The sequence below is a fragment of the Schistocerca gregaria genome, chromosome 3, assembly GCF_023897955.1.
Source record: "Schistocerca gregaria isolate iqSchGreg1 chromosome 3, iqSchGreg1.2, whole genome shotgun sequence".
NCBI classification, from domain to species: Eukaryota; Metazoa; Arthropoda; class Insecta; order Orthoptera; family Acrididae; genus Schistocerca; species Schistocerca gregaria.
The window spans coordinates 663,141,295-663,156,636 of NC_064922.1; the positions used below are offsets into that span (position 1 = coordinate 663,141,295).

Below are 15,342 nucleotides of genomic sequence, written 5' to 3' on the forward strand. Positions count from 1 at the left end.
ATTTGGGTGCTGGAGGCTACTATGGAAGAGCTCATGCAAAATGTACAAATACTATTTCAACAGCTGCTGTAGATAGTGCCCCATTGAACTCAGGAGAAATGAAAGTTCTTTGCACTGTCTGTGCAATATTTGGAGCATGTGTCAGGCATAAAAGCGATCACACCGCCAGCAGAGCACATTGACCTCTGTCTACTTTTACAGGGTGGCAATTATTGAACTATATGAAAAAAAGTAAATTAGTTACAAACTATGCATGCACACTCTTTATTCAACAGGTAAACAACACTACAGATATTCAGATTTAGGTTTTGACGTGTTTGACATGCCTGCCATCATTGGCGATTATGTGTCACAGACGAATTATGAAATTCTGCATGACACGCTGAAGTGTCGGAATGGCTGTTTTCAGCTCAGCAATGGTTTTGGGATTGCTGCTGTACACCCTGTCTTTAATACAACCCCCCCAAAAAGGAGTCACATGTGTCCTAATCCAGAGAACATGGCGGCCATCGAGGCTCATGCCAATGGCCTCTGGGTAATCTGAAGCCAGAATGCAGTCCCAAAAGTGCTCCACCAGGACATCAAACACTCTCCTGGTTCGATGGGGTTGAGCTCCATCTTGCATCAACCAGATTTTGTCGAAATCAGGGCCACTTTGGATAATGGGATACATCTTCTGTATGTGTTATCCCTTACAGATAAACCACACTTTCTTAAAATTCTCTCATTAAACTGAAGTCGACAGTTTGCCACACCTAATACAGTCCTTACATGCTCACTTCATTTCATATTTCTTTGCAGTGTTATGCCTAGATATTTAATTGACATGATTGTGTCAAGCAGCATACTACTTATGCCACAGTCAAACATTACAAGATTGTTTTTCCTATTCATCTGCATTAACTTTTTACATTTGGAGCAAGCTGCCGTTCATCACACCAGCTAGAAATTCTGTCTATGTCATCTTGTGTTCTCCTACAACCACTCAACACCAAAACCTTCCTGTATGCCACAGCATCATCAGGAAATGGCTGCTCACCCTTTCAGTCATATCATTTATGTATCTAGTGAACAAGAGTGGTCCAGTCACACTTCCCTGTGGCACTCGTGACAATACCCCCGTCTCTGATGGATACTTGCTGTCGAGTACAATGCCCTGGGTTCTGTTACCTAAGATGTCTTCAAGCTGTTTGCATATCTGGAGACCTATTCTGTAGGCTTGTCGCTTTGTTAACAGTCTGTGGCGGGGCACTTTGCCATTTGTTTTCTGGAAATCTAGTAATATGGAATCTGCTTGTTGCCCTTCATCCATGGTTCACATGGTTGATGCAATTGAGAAGCTTCTGGCCCCAAAAAACTTAAAGGAATTGCGCTCTTTTCTGGGTAAAGTGAACTATTGCATAAAACAACTGAAAGCTTCTCTGTAATGACATGTCAAGAACAGTTGAAAGCATATTTAGGGCTTGATGAGTTTAACGTTGTTTCACCATCAGACAGAGTCTTTAGTCACCTTACCTATTGAAGCTATTAAAGAAAGAAGCAGTATGAACATGGGAAGAGGAGCAGCAGAAAGCTTTATTTTATATGTTCAAAAACTTTCTAGATGGTTGTAGTGTGTTTAATGTTCATTTTCATGTGAATAGTTTTTTCTGATGGCTCCACTGAGTTTAAATATAGCAAGTATCATACCATATAGACTGTTCTTACATGTGGAGCACATGCCAAGTGTTAAGATAGTGACTGCCTTGCAGCGGGATTGCAGTGATCTCTGTCTGTGTGTAATGCATGGTTATCTTGTTTATTTGTATCTAATATCATCAAAACTTACCTGTTTCGGTTGGCACCAATGGAGTTTTGACACACTGGCAAGTTGTGTTTGACTTGTCGCACTTCCTGGCATGTTGAACTGGTAGTGCTGATTGCTTTGTCCGTGTTACCAACTGCCAAAACCACATCCTCGATGACATCCGCCATGTGCCCTTGAAGTAGCCTGGTTTCCCACATTTGTAACATATTTGTTCCTGCTAGCTCATACTGGTTTTCTTATCAGTGTGGAGTGCTTTGGATTTTACATATTCACTTCCATCCTTATCTTTGAAATCCATGACTTGAATTTTACTTTTAAAGGATTCAACTGTCTGGTTTTCTTCTTTGTGCACAAGCAGCCCCTACCCCCATAACTGCCTGTCCAACAAAGGTGCACATGTAGCTGAGCCTAACCAGAAGTGGTTCAAATGTGTTCTGTTGCAACTGTCAAACTGTTTTCAGAGCACAGTTCAAGGAAACTGCCAGGTTTCCTCCGGATATCAAAATACGGACGCACATCACAACAGTACACCGCTCCCCTATTACTTCCAACCTCCTTGCCCTCAGTGATCCTCAAGTTTTGTTAGCGATATCTGTGTCACATCTCAGTACAAAAAATGGTACAAAACATGGAAAATAGCTGTGGTTCACCCCATACAGAACTCGGTGTGATTAGTGCTGCAAGCTAGTGCTCAGAGTGAAGATGTAACCTGTAGAATAGTTTGTGTGCTTTTGTTTCTTTGGTGTTTTCTTTACCTGTTTTTTAGTTGTCATACATTTAATCATGTTAAGGAAATTCGTGCCCATTTCTATGATCACATTTAATGAAATTTAAACATATGATTAAGTCTGTCAGGAGATGCCAGTTTATAACTACCTGCATTCTGCTAGAAAGAGACTGCCACCTATTCTCAGGCTTCAGAACTAAACTCAGGTTCTTGGTACAGGGTTAAATCAGTTCCCTTACAATGTCTGTTTCATTTCTATCCCAATATTGTTGATGAGGTTGAGGTCTGGGGCAGGAGGAGGTCAATCGGGAAGAGTAGTCCCATTCTGTTCTGTAAATCACCTGTACACTAGAGCTGACTTAGTGTACTGGAGACTGGACCTGTACAAAACACATCACTCTCTTGGGATTCAGTTGTTGCGGTGATGGAATCATTGAAGGGTGCAGAAATTATAAGATTCCAGTAACTTTATTATATATTTGGTTGTTAAAATGCTAAAATTTGTGCACTCTAATGCTGTGTATCATTGAGTGAATGTATAAAGTTATAGTGTTGGTGTTGTAGCTACTACTGTTTGGTAAGTTTTGCAGACTCATGGTTGATTTATGTAATGAACACAGCATTTGTCTTGGCTTAGTTATGAATGCCAGTGTTGAAAAGGTTTTGTGCACCTTCCATTAGAGGTATTCGTTGGGCTACAAGCAGTATTGAGGTGCAGTAGTCAATATTATGTTATGACTTCAGAGCAAGTGCAGCAGAGAGCCATCACCAACTGCAGCTCCAAGGGATACACCAGACAGAAGATTCTGTGAACCCAAAATAAACAGTGGCGAAAAATATTACATCAGACTGGATAGAGCTTGCTCAATAGCATCTTATGAGACATCATGCATTGTGTAACCAAGTCTGAAAATAAAGTAATTTGACAATTAAAACTCTAGTCTACCATTTTAGGTAGACTGGGTAAACCACTGTTTTGTGGTAAACATAGTTTGACAATTGTCCGGGAGTATTGCTCTAGACTACAGCAATCTCTCTGCTGCGTCCATAGATTTTTTTCATCCACCTTCAAGTGCGGTTTTAATGTGCACGTGATCTTTGTCTCACTCGGATTTTAATGTTTCGATTTCTGATTTAAGCTTGAATTGTTCAGTCATAACTTGGTTGCATGTTTCATTCTTTTTTCTCATGAACATACTGTAAATTTATTTCTCAGTTTTCTATTGCTTCTTGAAATTCTCATTTATTCTTTTTGTCTTGATGTCCTGCTCCCTCTTCAATTTAATTTGTGTTTATGTCTGTGTTCAAGATCTTTGATGTACACATAGTATCAGTGTTGTTATCATTCATCATAGCACGAGGCCTATTTTTTCTGAAAATCATAACTATTCACAGTTTATAGTTTCCTCTCCTTGTCAATTATTGGTTGTTTCTGAATTACTGACACTTGACAATTGGTTGGGTAGAGATAATTAAACACAATTAACTGGAATGTCACAATTAGTTTATTATATGCTTGGGTGTACCTTAATATTGAGTTATAGTAATAAAATTATGCCATGAGATTCAAATAAAACTTCAATTTCTGTGAAGGCTTCATTCCCTAATTGCAAATTATTGTTCAGTTTCATTAAATTATTGTTATTGTTATTGTTTTTGTTATTGTTATTGTTGTTGTTATTATTATTATTATTATTATTATTATTATTATTATTATTATTATACATAAAATAAAGGAAAGGCAATCACTCACATATAGCTGACTGATTTGTGGTGCATAGAAACACACAACAGAAAACTATTTTTACTGTCTTTTGCTGTTTCTTAAGAAGTAGTACACACATTCACACACACAACCACATACACTCAGAGGCACATTCCCATAGCCACACTGAGACTTGTGCGTGTTTCCATGCGCAACACATCATCAGTCATCTATAGGTCAGCCATTGCCTTTCACTCATTTTACGTATTATTCCATTCAGGTGTGTGCGTTGTTGTTATTATTATTTTTATTTATTTACTTGTGTGTCTTTTTTTGTATTGGTCAACAAGGAGAGTGAAGAGTGTAACAACTTCAATCCCACTTCTTTTTTGTTTTCTATTTTTCCAGTACTCCATCTTCTATCCACATTGTCTTTTCCATTCTTCTGCTCATGTTGCTCAACTGCCATAAATGTAGCCAACTCCTTACAACTTTTGACGAAGTTGAATTATTGATAAAGTATCCAAATGATAGGATTTTATCACACTCCATTCTAAAATTTGTGATTGATTACCAGTATGTATAACAAAATTAGAATTTCCTTTAGATCGAGCTAATTTTTACGGGAGGTTTGGACTTTTTTTCTTTGTTATTATCAGATACGTGTAACTGTACACTCATTCTTGTTCATTTCTGTCTTTCATATTATTGTTAACATTTATGAGATTTGCCGGAATACCATTATGTTATTAAAAATTGTGCCAGAATGTTTTGAGACTGAATTTCAAGCAGCTGTGAACAGCTTGCAGGAGCAAGGAAGCTATTTTACCTGTCTGGAGTTATAACTAGAGAAGATTATGGTGGTATATAGCATATAGAATAAGTCTGGGAACTGGCTGTAATTAAAGCAGAAAGTTTCAGGAGCAAGGTTCAGCAAAAGTAACTAAATGACATATAATTGACAATGGAGAGACAGCAACTATATCAAATGCAACTGAATATTTGAAAACATGTGACACAAAGATTGTAAGAAAGGGGAAAAAAAAGAATCTGAGTATTATTTTGTGGTTATGTGAAATTACAATAATATCATTTACCTTTCAGTAAAAATGTCACAATGTAACCTCCTTAGGCAGGTACTCATTGCTTTATAAATGCTAAAAAAAAGTTAAGTTATTTTTATGACCTAAACGCCATGCGTAAGTTGTGATAACTTCAGTGTTCATATTACAGGTGTGATGTTGCACAGATGTGTGGGCTTCATGCAAGGAAGTTGTGCCTTCATCATTTTCCAGACATTTTGCTGCTGCTACTGTACTTGTGCACTTTGGTAACAACTGTTGTCACCAGCTACTGGGATGAACAACTTGCCTACCACCATCATAATTCAACTGGCATGTGGAAAGATGATGCTGTATGTACAATAAGTATATGTTGTGATCTTCTAGATATACATTTAGATGTATTGAGAAATATACGTTTGATAAGGTTACTTTTTGTGATGTACGACAGTAATCCCAAAAGTAAGGTTCCTATTTGTTTATAAGTACATAGTCTGGTTTATTTCTACAATGGTTTGCATCAGTTTACAGCTTGAACATTTAGCTATTTTTCGACATAATCACCATTTCTGTCGATGCATTTTTGTAGAAGCTGTGGCAGTTTTTGTATGCCCATGTTATACCAGCTCGCCGCCATGCTGTTCAAAAACTATTAACCTCTTCTTTCACCTCGTCGTCAGAGCTGAATCGCTGGGAGCACAATTAACGCTGACAAGAACTGTGGGACTCTGAAAAAACTCAAACGGGCAGTTCAGAACCAGAGAAGAAGAATGTTGAGCAAAGGCATACACATTCTCCATGGCAATGCTCACCCACACATTGCTGAGCAAACCGTTGCTCTGCTGCTACAGTTTCAGTGGAACATAATCACCCACCAACCCTGTAGTCCTGACTTGGTGCACAGTGACTATCACCTGTTCCCTAGGTTAAAAGAACATTTGGCCAGAAAGCGATTCAGCTCCGATGACGAGGTGAAAGAAGAGGTACATAACTTTCTGAACAGCATGGCGGTGAGCTGGTATGACATAGGCATACAAAAACTGCCACAGCGTCTACAAAAAAGCATCGACGGAAATGGTGATTATGTCGAAAAATAGCTAAATGTTCAAGCTGTAAACTGATGTAAACCATTGTAGAAATAAACAGGTCTATGTACTTATAAAAAAAAAAGGAGACATTAGTTTTGGGATTAGCCTCGTATATTCAGTGTGGCACTTACTTCCAGTTGAAGATAGAGGGGAGGGGGAGGCAGGAGGTGAAAGGAATTGCTCACAGTGTTTGTAGCATTCTTTATTAGCTACACAAACTCGGTGGGTGGCACTAAGTCCTGATGGTTTTAGGAAGTTCTTAGCCTTGATTGAGTTCTAATTCGGGAAACCCGAAGTTTCTTAGCAGGTGGTTGCACAGATATGAGAAATGGAATGGATAATCCAATTATAACTAAGAGGAAAGCAGAAGAGATTGAGGAAAAAAGTGTGGGAGAGATAGTTGGGGAGGGGGGATTATAGAAAAAAATGTTGAGTAAATTTTGTGTGTGTGTGTGTGTGTGTGTGTGTGTGTGTGTGTGTGTGTGTGTGTCGGGGGCAGGGGGGCACACTTGCACAAAAAAGATATTTTTGCATTCCCAGTTACTGCTGAGTATGTCTATTATATGGAGAGTGTGAGCGTTTTCCCTTACTCATTCTATCCTAGCATGGGATAACACAGTGATAAGGAAACCACTGAAATTCTGTTATTCAAGTGATACATTCTTAAATGATTATAGCACTATTTTAACACAATAATAGGTGATGCCTATGATTGTATTGCTTGTCTTTCAAGAAATGCTAGAAATAAATTTGCTCATCAGTTTGTTAAGCATACTTACTCTAATCATGAAACTTCCTGGCAGATTAAAACTGTGTGCCCGACCGAGACTCGAACTCGGGACCTTTGCCTTTCGCGGGCAAGTGCTCTACCATCTGAGTTACCAAAACACGACTCACGCCCGGTACTCACAGCTTTACTTCTGCCAGTATCTCGTCTCCTACCTTCCAAACTTTACAGAAGCTCTCCTGCGAACCTTGCAGAACTAGCACTCCTGAAAGAAAGGATATAGTGGAGACATGGCTTAGCCACAGCCTGGGGGATGTTTCCAGAATGAGATTTTCACTCTGCAGCGGAGTATGCGCTGATATGAAACTTCCTGGCAGATCAAAACTGTGTGCCCGACCGAGACTCGAACTCGGGACCTTTGCCTTTCGCGGGCAAGTGCTCTACCATCTGCCAGGAAGTTTCATATCAGCGCACACTCCGCTGCAGAGTGAAAATCTCATTCTGGAAACATCCCCCAGGCTGTGGCTAAGCCATGTCTCCACTATATCCTTTCTTTCAGGAGTGCTAGTTCTGCTAGGTTCGCAGGAGAGCTTCTGTAAAGTTTGGAAGGTAGGAGACGAGATACTGGCAGAAGTAAAGCTGTGAGTACCGGGCGTGAGTCGTGCTTCGGTAGCTCAGATGGTAGAGCACTTGCCCGCGAAAGGCAAAGGTCCCGAGTTCGAGTCTCGGTCGGGCACACAGTTTTAATCTGCCAGGAAGTTTCATATCAGCGCACACTCCGCTGCAGAGTGAAAATCTAATTCTGGTTACTCTAATCATGTTCTTGGATGACTTCTTAAATATTTGAATTGGGACATAGTAAAAGAATGGAGATCTGACTTAGATCATGTCACTGACATTAAGATCATTTAACAAGCTGAGGAGAATAGCATGCAAAGGAACATCTGTGTTCTTGTTGGAGGAATCTTTAATGAGGTAGATTTGGAATGTCTTAATGTAAACTCAATATTCTAACAATGGTAGAGACTATTTGTTATGGTTGCATAATGCTTCTGTGTCACTTGCTCTTATGAGACTTTAACCAAATTGCTTGGAAAATATTTGATAAGGTGCACAAGGTATTCACAGAGTGCACAGATGTTTATAGCATTGGTTATTTCAGTAGAAATTGGAAACAATTTCAGTGAGTATTCACTCTGTTTCCTTGTCCACACTACCAGGACATGAAGGCAAGTCTTTCCCTGTGGCGTAATTTGCACTTTGGGAGGTGCATTGGTGCAGTCAGCAGTTGGATCATTGTGTCACTCTACCCTGACCATGGATTACTTCACTCACGTTTGATCAGCGCCATAAAACTGCAGTTCAGGCCTGTAGTTGATATTACGTCATCTTAACGTCACCATGTACAGAGTGTAAGTACACGCTATTATGTGCACAATAAATTTTGCAAGCAAAGAAACAAAGTATTGTATTTTGTAAGATTATTTAAAATCGTTTGCAGGTCTTTGAATGAAGTGGCTATGTATAAGAACGCTAATTTGTATATGATAGAATAACTTGAAGTAAAATCTTATTGTGTCATGATTAGTAAAATTTTATGTCGTCAGGATTTATGCAGTTTGCCATTGTTTTGTGAAACAGTGAAGAAAATAAAAGTTTATCCCATTTCTATAATGGGTCCTAAAACAGATGTGCAAAATTGCAGTGATATTTCACTGGTATCAACTTTTTGTAGAATTATGGAGTATTTCATGCTCCTATCTGATGATTTCAGTGATTAATGAACTCTTCAGTGAGAATCAATAATGATTTTCTAAGCAACAATCATCACAAACTAAATATACTATGTTGATACAAGAGGTTGGGATGGCTGAAGACAGTGGACCAACTGATGCCCATCACGTGCATTCGAGAAAGCTCTTAGCACTGTTTTGAACTGTCACGAAATGTACAAAATACATCCTTCAGAAGATTGTACTAAGAATGTGATTGGATTGAAAGACATTCCAACAAACAGAATGTGCGCGAGACAGACAATTACTCTTCAAAATATTTATAAATGCCCTTTCAGATAATATCAGTAGATCTCTGGAGCAGTTTGTACAAAATGAAGTCATTTATTTGAAAGGTTATGTAATTGGAAATGTTTAAATAAATAGTTCCAAGTATTGCCCATGTCATCTTATGGTTAGTTGGTGGCTTTCTACTCTCTGGCACCCCTCGTAGTAGGGCTGTTTCCATTTTTTACTTCTGAGTTGCTATCAATATTCACAGATACAGTATAACCTCATAAGAGGAAGGCAGGTGCAGTATTGAAGTCAAAGCGCAATTCCTCCATAAAAGTTACTTACACTAACCTCATCCAGTTCTTGAGTACTGTTTCTCACTCTGGGGTCTTAATGGAAAACTTATTCTTCATTCTGGTAGCTGTGTTTCCAGAAATGAGCATCCCATATAATGAACATGACTGTGAAATCAGCTGCTCTTCCTTTGTATTATTTGAATTTAGGACAGCTTGAATGAAAATCAGACACACTACAGCAGAAATTATTGTGCTTGTTGTGGCTATCAGATAAGCAGTCAGTTAGCCATCACCTCCAACCAGTGTGACATAGGTCTATATCTTTCATTACAGTTCATGTTGAAACCAATTTACAAATTTGGTGGCATCTGTCCTTCCCTTAGCAGTAAGTTTCTTCCTTTTCAGAGTTCTGTAAACCCAGAACATTCATTGTAAAGTCCTGTCATTGCCAATTTGTTGTACTGATCAAATATGATGTGTGGTTAATGTTACTAACTCATCCTGTCTTACCGACACAGGCTAATACACATTAGTATGAGTCTCACTTGGCAGAGAATTTTTCCTGCACTTGCTCTTATAATAAGTTTTATAAGATGAAATTCCTCTAAGTTAGGTGAGGGTGCGAAATGACATTTGGTGCTCATTTGTTGATGCTTACATGTCTGTAGAAGGCTCTCCCAACTTTGTTCCCTCGGAAAGAACAGTTTTTGCATACCACATTTTACTGTATGGTATGTGGCTCATACATTTGATAGAAATCTCACAGGTAAGTGGCTTTGTATGTACCACATGTATTTGGATGGTTAGAAGTTGGATAATTGCTTTTCTGGCTGTGTTAAAAGTTTTTGTTGTACTCCAGATTATACCTTATCTCTACTAAATGACTTGGTGAGCAGATCACCCTGTTATATATATATAAAGAAACTTCCACATGGGAAAAATATATTGAAAACAAAGATTCCAAGACTTACCAAGAGGGAAAGCGCGGGTAGATAGGCACAATAAATAAAACACACAAACACACACACAGAATTTCTAGCTTACACAAGCAGCGGTTGCTTCTTTCCTGAAGAAGCAACCGCCTGTTGCGAAAGCTAGAAATTCTGTGTGTGTGTTTGTGTGTTTTATTTATTGTGCCTATCTACCCGCGCTTTCCCGCTTGGTAAGTCTTGGAATCTTAAAAACAAAGATTCCAAGACTTACCAAGCGCCTTTAAATATGTCTGCTTGTGTCTGTGTATGTCTGGATGGATATGCGTACGTGTGCGTGTGCATGTGCGTGTGTGCGTGTGTGCGTGTGTGCGTGTGTGCGTGTGTGTGTGTGTGTGCGTGTGCGTGTGAGTGCGCGAGTATATACCTATCCTTTTTTTCCCCCTAAGGTAAGTCTTTCCACTCCCGGGATTGGAATGACTCCTTACCCTCTCCCTTAAAACCCACATCCTTTCATCTTTCCTTTTCCTTCCCTCTTTCCTGACGAAGCAGCCACTGGTTGCGAAAGCTCGAAATTCTGTGTGTGTGTGTGTGTGTGTGTGTGTGTGTGTGTGTGTGTGTGTGTGTGTGTGTTTTATTCATTGTGCCTATCTACCGGCGCTTTCCCGCATGGTAAGTCTTGGAATCTTTGTTTTTAATATATTTTTCCCATGTGGAAGTTTCTTTCTATTTTCCCATGAACCATGGACCTTGCCATTGGTGGGGAGGCTTGCGTGCCTCAGCGATACAGATGGCCGTACCGTAGGTGCAACCACAACGGAGGGGTATCTGTTGAGAGGCCAGACAAACGTGTGGTTCCTGAAGAGGGGCAGCAACCTTTTCAGTAGTTGCAGGGGCAACAGTCTGGATGACTGACTGATCTGGCCTTGCAACATTAACCAAAACAGCCCTGCTGTGCTGGTACTGCAAACGGCTGAAAGCAAGGGAAAACTACAGCCGTAATTTTTCCCGAGGACATGCAGCTTTACTGTATGATTAAATGATGATGACGTCCTCTTGGGTAAAATATTCCGGAGGTAAAATAGTCCCCCATTCGGATCTCCGGGCGGGGACTACTCAAGAGGATGTCGTTATCAGGAGAAAGAAAACTGGCATTCTAGGGATCGGAGTGTGGAATGTCAGATCCCTTAATCAGGCAGGTAGGTTAGAAAATTTAAAAAGGGAAATGGATAGGTTAAAGTTAGATATAGTGGGAATTAGTGAAGTTCGGTGGCAGGAGGAACAAGACTTCTGGTCAGGTGACTACAGGGTTATAAACACACAATGAAATAGGGGTAATGCAGGAGTAGGTTTAATAATGAATAGGAAAATAGGAATGCAGGTAAGCTACTACAAACAGCATAGTGAACGCATCATTGTGGCCAAGATAGATACGAAGCCCACACCTACTACAGTAGTACAAGTTTATGTGCCAACTAGCTCTGCAGATGACGAAGAAATTGAAGAAATGTACGATGAAATAAAAGAAATTATTCAGATAGTGAAGGGAGACAAAAATTTAATAGTAATGGGTGACTGGAATTCAAGTGTAGGAAAAGGGAGAGAAGGTAACATAGTAGGTGAATATGGATTGGAGCTAAGAAATGAAAGAGGAAGCCGCCTAGTAGAATTTTGCACAGAGCACAACTTAATCATAGCTAACACTTGGTTTAAGAATCATGAAAGGAGGTTGTATACATGGAAGAACCCTGGAGATACTAAAAGGTATCAGATAGATTATATAATGGTAAGACGGAGATTTAGGAACCAGGTTTTAAGTTGTAAGACATTTCCAGGGGCAGATGTGGACTCTGACCACAATCTATTGGTTATGACCTGTAGATTAAAACTGAAGAAACTCCAAAAATGTGGGAAATTAAGGAGATGGGACCTGGATAAACTGAAAGAACCAGAGGTTGCACAGAGTTTTAGGGAGAGCATAAGGGAACAATTGACAGGAATAGGGGAAACAAATACAGTAGAAGAAGAATGGGTAGCTCTGAGGGATGAAGTAGTGAAGGCAACAGAGGATAAAGTAGGTAAAAAGACGAGGGCTGCTAGAAATCTTTGGGTAACAGAAGAAATATTGAATTTAATTGATGAAAGGAGAAAATGTAAAAATGCAGTAAATGAAGCAGGCAAAAAGGAATACAAACGTCTCAAAAATGAGATCAACAGGAAGTGCAAAATGGCTAAGCAGGGATGGCTAGAGGACAAATGTAAGGATGTAGAAGTTTATCTCACAAGGGTAAGATAGATACTGCCTACAGGAAAATTAAAGAGACCTTTGGAGAGAAGAGAACCACGTGTATGAATATCAAGAGCTCAGATGGCAACCCAGTTCTAAGCAAAGAAGGGAAGGCAGAAAGGTGGAAGGAGTATATAGAAGGTTTATACAAGGGTGATGAACTAGAGGACAATATTATGGAACTGGAAGAGGATGTAGATGAAGACGAAATGGGAGATACGATACTGCGTGAAGAGTTTGACAGAGCACTGAAAGACCTGAGACGAAACAAGGCCCACGGAGTAGACAACATTCCATTGGTACTACTGACGGCCTTGGGAGAGCCAGTCATGACAAAACTCTACCAGCTGGTGAGAAAGATGTATGAGACAGGCGAAATACCCTCAGACTTCAAGAGGAATATAATAATTCCAATCCCAAAGAAAGCAGATGCTGACAGATGTGAAAATTACCGAACTATCAGTTTAATAAGTCACAGCTGCAAAATACTGACGCGAAATCTTTACAGACGAATGGAAAAACTGGTAGATGCGGACCTCGGGGAGGATCAGTTTGGATTCCGTAGAAATGTTGGAACACGTGAGGCAATACTGACCTTACGACTTATCTTAGAAGTAACATTAAGAAAAGGCAAACCTACATTTCTAGCATTTGTAGACTTAGAGAAAGCTTTTGACAATGTTGACTGGAATACTCTCTTTCAAATTCTGAAGGTGGCAGGGGTAAAATACAGGGAGCGAAAGGCTATTCACAATTTGTACAGAAACCAGATGGCAGTTATAAGAGTTGAGGGACATGAAAGGGAAGCAGAGGTTGGTAAAGGAGTGAGACAGGGTTGTAGTCTCTCCCCGATGTTATTCAATCTGTATATTGAGCAAGCAGTAAAGGAAACAAAAGAAAAATTTGGAGTAGGTATTAAAATTCATGGAGAAGAAGTAAAAACTTTGATGTTTGCCGATGACATTGTAATTCTGTCAGAGACGGCAAAGGACTTGGAAGAGCAGTTGAACGGAATGGACAGTGTCTTGAAAGGAGGATATAAGATGAACATCAACAAAAGCAAAACGAGGATAATGGAATGTAGTCAAATTAAATCAGGTGATGCTGAGGGAATTAGATTTAGAAATGAGACACTTAAAGTAGTAAAGGAGCTTTGCTATTTAGGAAGTAAAATAACTGATGATGGTCGAAGTAGAGAGGATATAAAATGTAGACTGGCAATGGCAAGGAAAGCGTTTTTGAAGAAGAGAAATTTGTTAACATCGAATATAGATTTATGTATCAGGAAGTCGTTTCTGAAAGTATTTGTTTGGAGTGTAGCCATGTATGGAAGTGAAACATGGACGGTAACTAGTTTGGACAAGAAGAGAATAGAAGCTTTTGAAATGTGGTGCTACAGAAGAATACTGAAGATAAGGTGGATAGATCACGTAACTAATGAGCAGGTATTGAATAGGATTGGGGAGAAGAGAAGTTTGTGACACAACTTGACTAGAAGAAGGGATCGGTTGGTAGGACATGTTTTGAGGCATCAAGGGATCACAAATTTAGCATTGGAGGGCAGCGTGAAGGGTAAAAACCGTAGAGGTAGACTGAGATATGAGTACACTAAGCAGATTCAGAAGGATGTAGGTTGCAGTAGGTACTGGGAGATGAAGCAGCTTGCACAGGATAGAGTAGCATGGAGAGCTGCATCAAACCAGTCTCAGGACTGAAGACAACAACATATATATAATAGAAAGAAACTTCCACATCGGAAAATATATTAAAAACAAAGATTCCAAGACTTACCAAGCGGGAAAGCGCCGGTAGACAGGCACAATAAATAAAACACACAAACACACACACAGAATTTCTAGCTTTCGCAAACGACGGTTACTTCTTCAGGAAAGAGGGAAGGAGAGGGAAAGACGAAAGGATGCGGGTTTTAAGGGAGAAGGTAAGGAGTCGTTCCAATCCCGGGAGCGGAAAGACTTACCTTATGGGGAAAAAAGGACAGGTGTACACCCCCCCCCCCCCCCCCCCACACACACACACACATATCTATCCGCACATACACAGACACAAGCAGACATTTGTTTGCTTGTACCCTCTGGCTCCTACCCTTGCATCTGCCCCCGGTGTAAAACCTGTCCTATGCACCCTCCCACCACCACCTAGTCCAGTCCTGTAACCCGGAAGGTGTACACGATCAAAGGCAGAGCCACGTGTGAAAGCACCCACGTGATTTACCAACTGACCTGCCTACACTGTGACGCTTTCTATGTGGGAATGACCAGCAACAAACTGTCCATTCGCATGAATGGACACAGGCAGACAGTGTTTGTTGGTAATGAGGATCACCCTGTGGCTAAAGATGCCTTGGTGCACGGCCAGCACATCTTGGCACAGTGTTACACCGTCCGAGTTATCTGGATACTTCCCACCAACACCAACCTATCCGAACTCCGGAGATGGGAACTTGCCCTTCAGTATATCCTCTCTTCTCGTTATCCACCTGGTCACAATCTCCGCTAATTTCAAGTTGCCGCCACTCATACCTCACCTGTCATTCAACATCATCTTTGCCTCCACACTTCCGCCTTGACTTACAAAGGGAAGGAAAAGGAAAGATGAAAGGATGTGGGTTTTAAGCGAGAGGGTAAGGAGTCATTCCAATCCCGGGAGTGGAAAGACTTACCTTAGGGGGAAAAAAGGATAGGTATATAC

The 15,342-nt window shown here is 40.2% G+C and overlaps 1 protein-coding gene across 2 annotated transcripts in view; it reads left to right on the top strand.

Moving 5' to 3' along the window:
• Positions 1-15,342, top strand: part of LOC126356369 (transmembrane protein 237-like) — an 80,308-nt gene that overhangs the window by 23,160 nt on the left and 41,806 nt on the right. For both annotated transcript variants that reach the window (XR_007565637.1, XM_050007358.1), the window contains exons 4-5: positions 5,473-5,653; positions 8,336-8,527. Coding sequence is in view for 1 of the 2 variants with exons in the window: in XM_050007358.1 (XP_049863315.1) it covers positions 5,473-5,653; positions 8,336-8,509 (355 nt within the window). In the remaining variant the exon portion in view is untranslated. The remainder of the gene's footprint in view (positions 1-5,472; positions 5,654-8,335; positions 8,528-15,342) is intronic.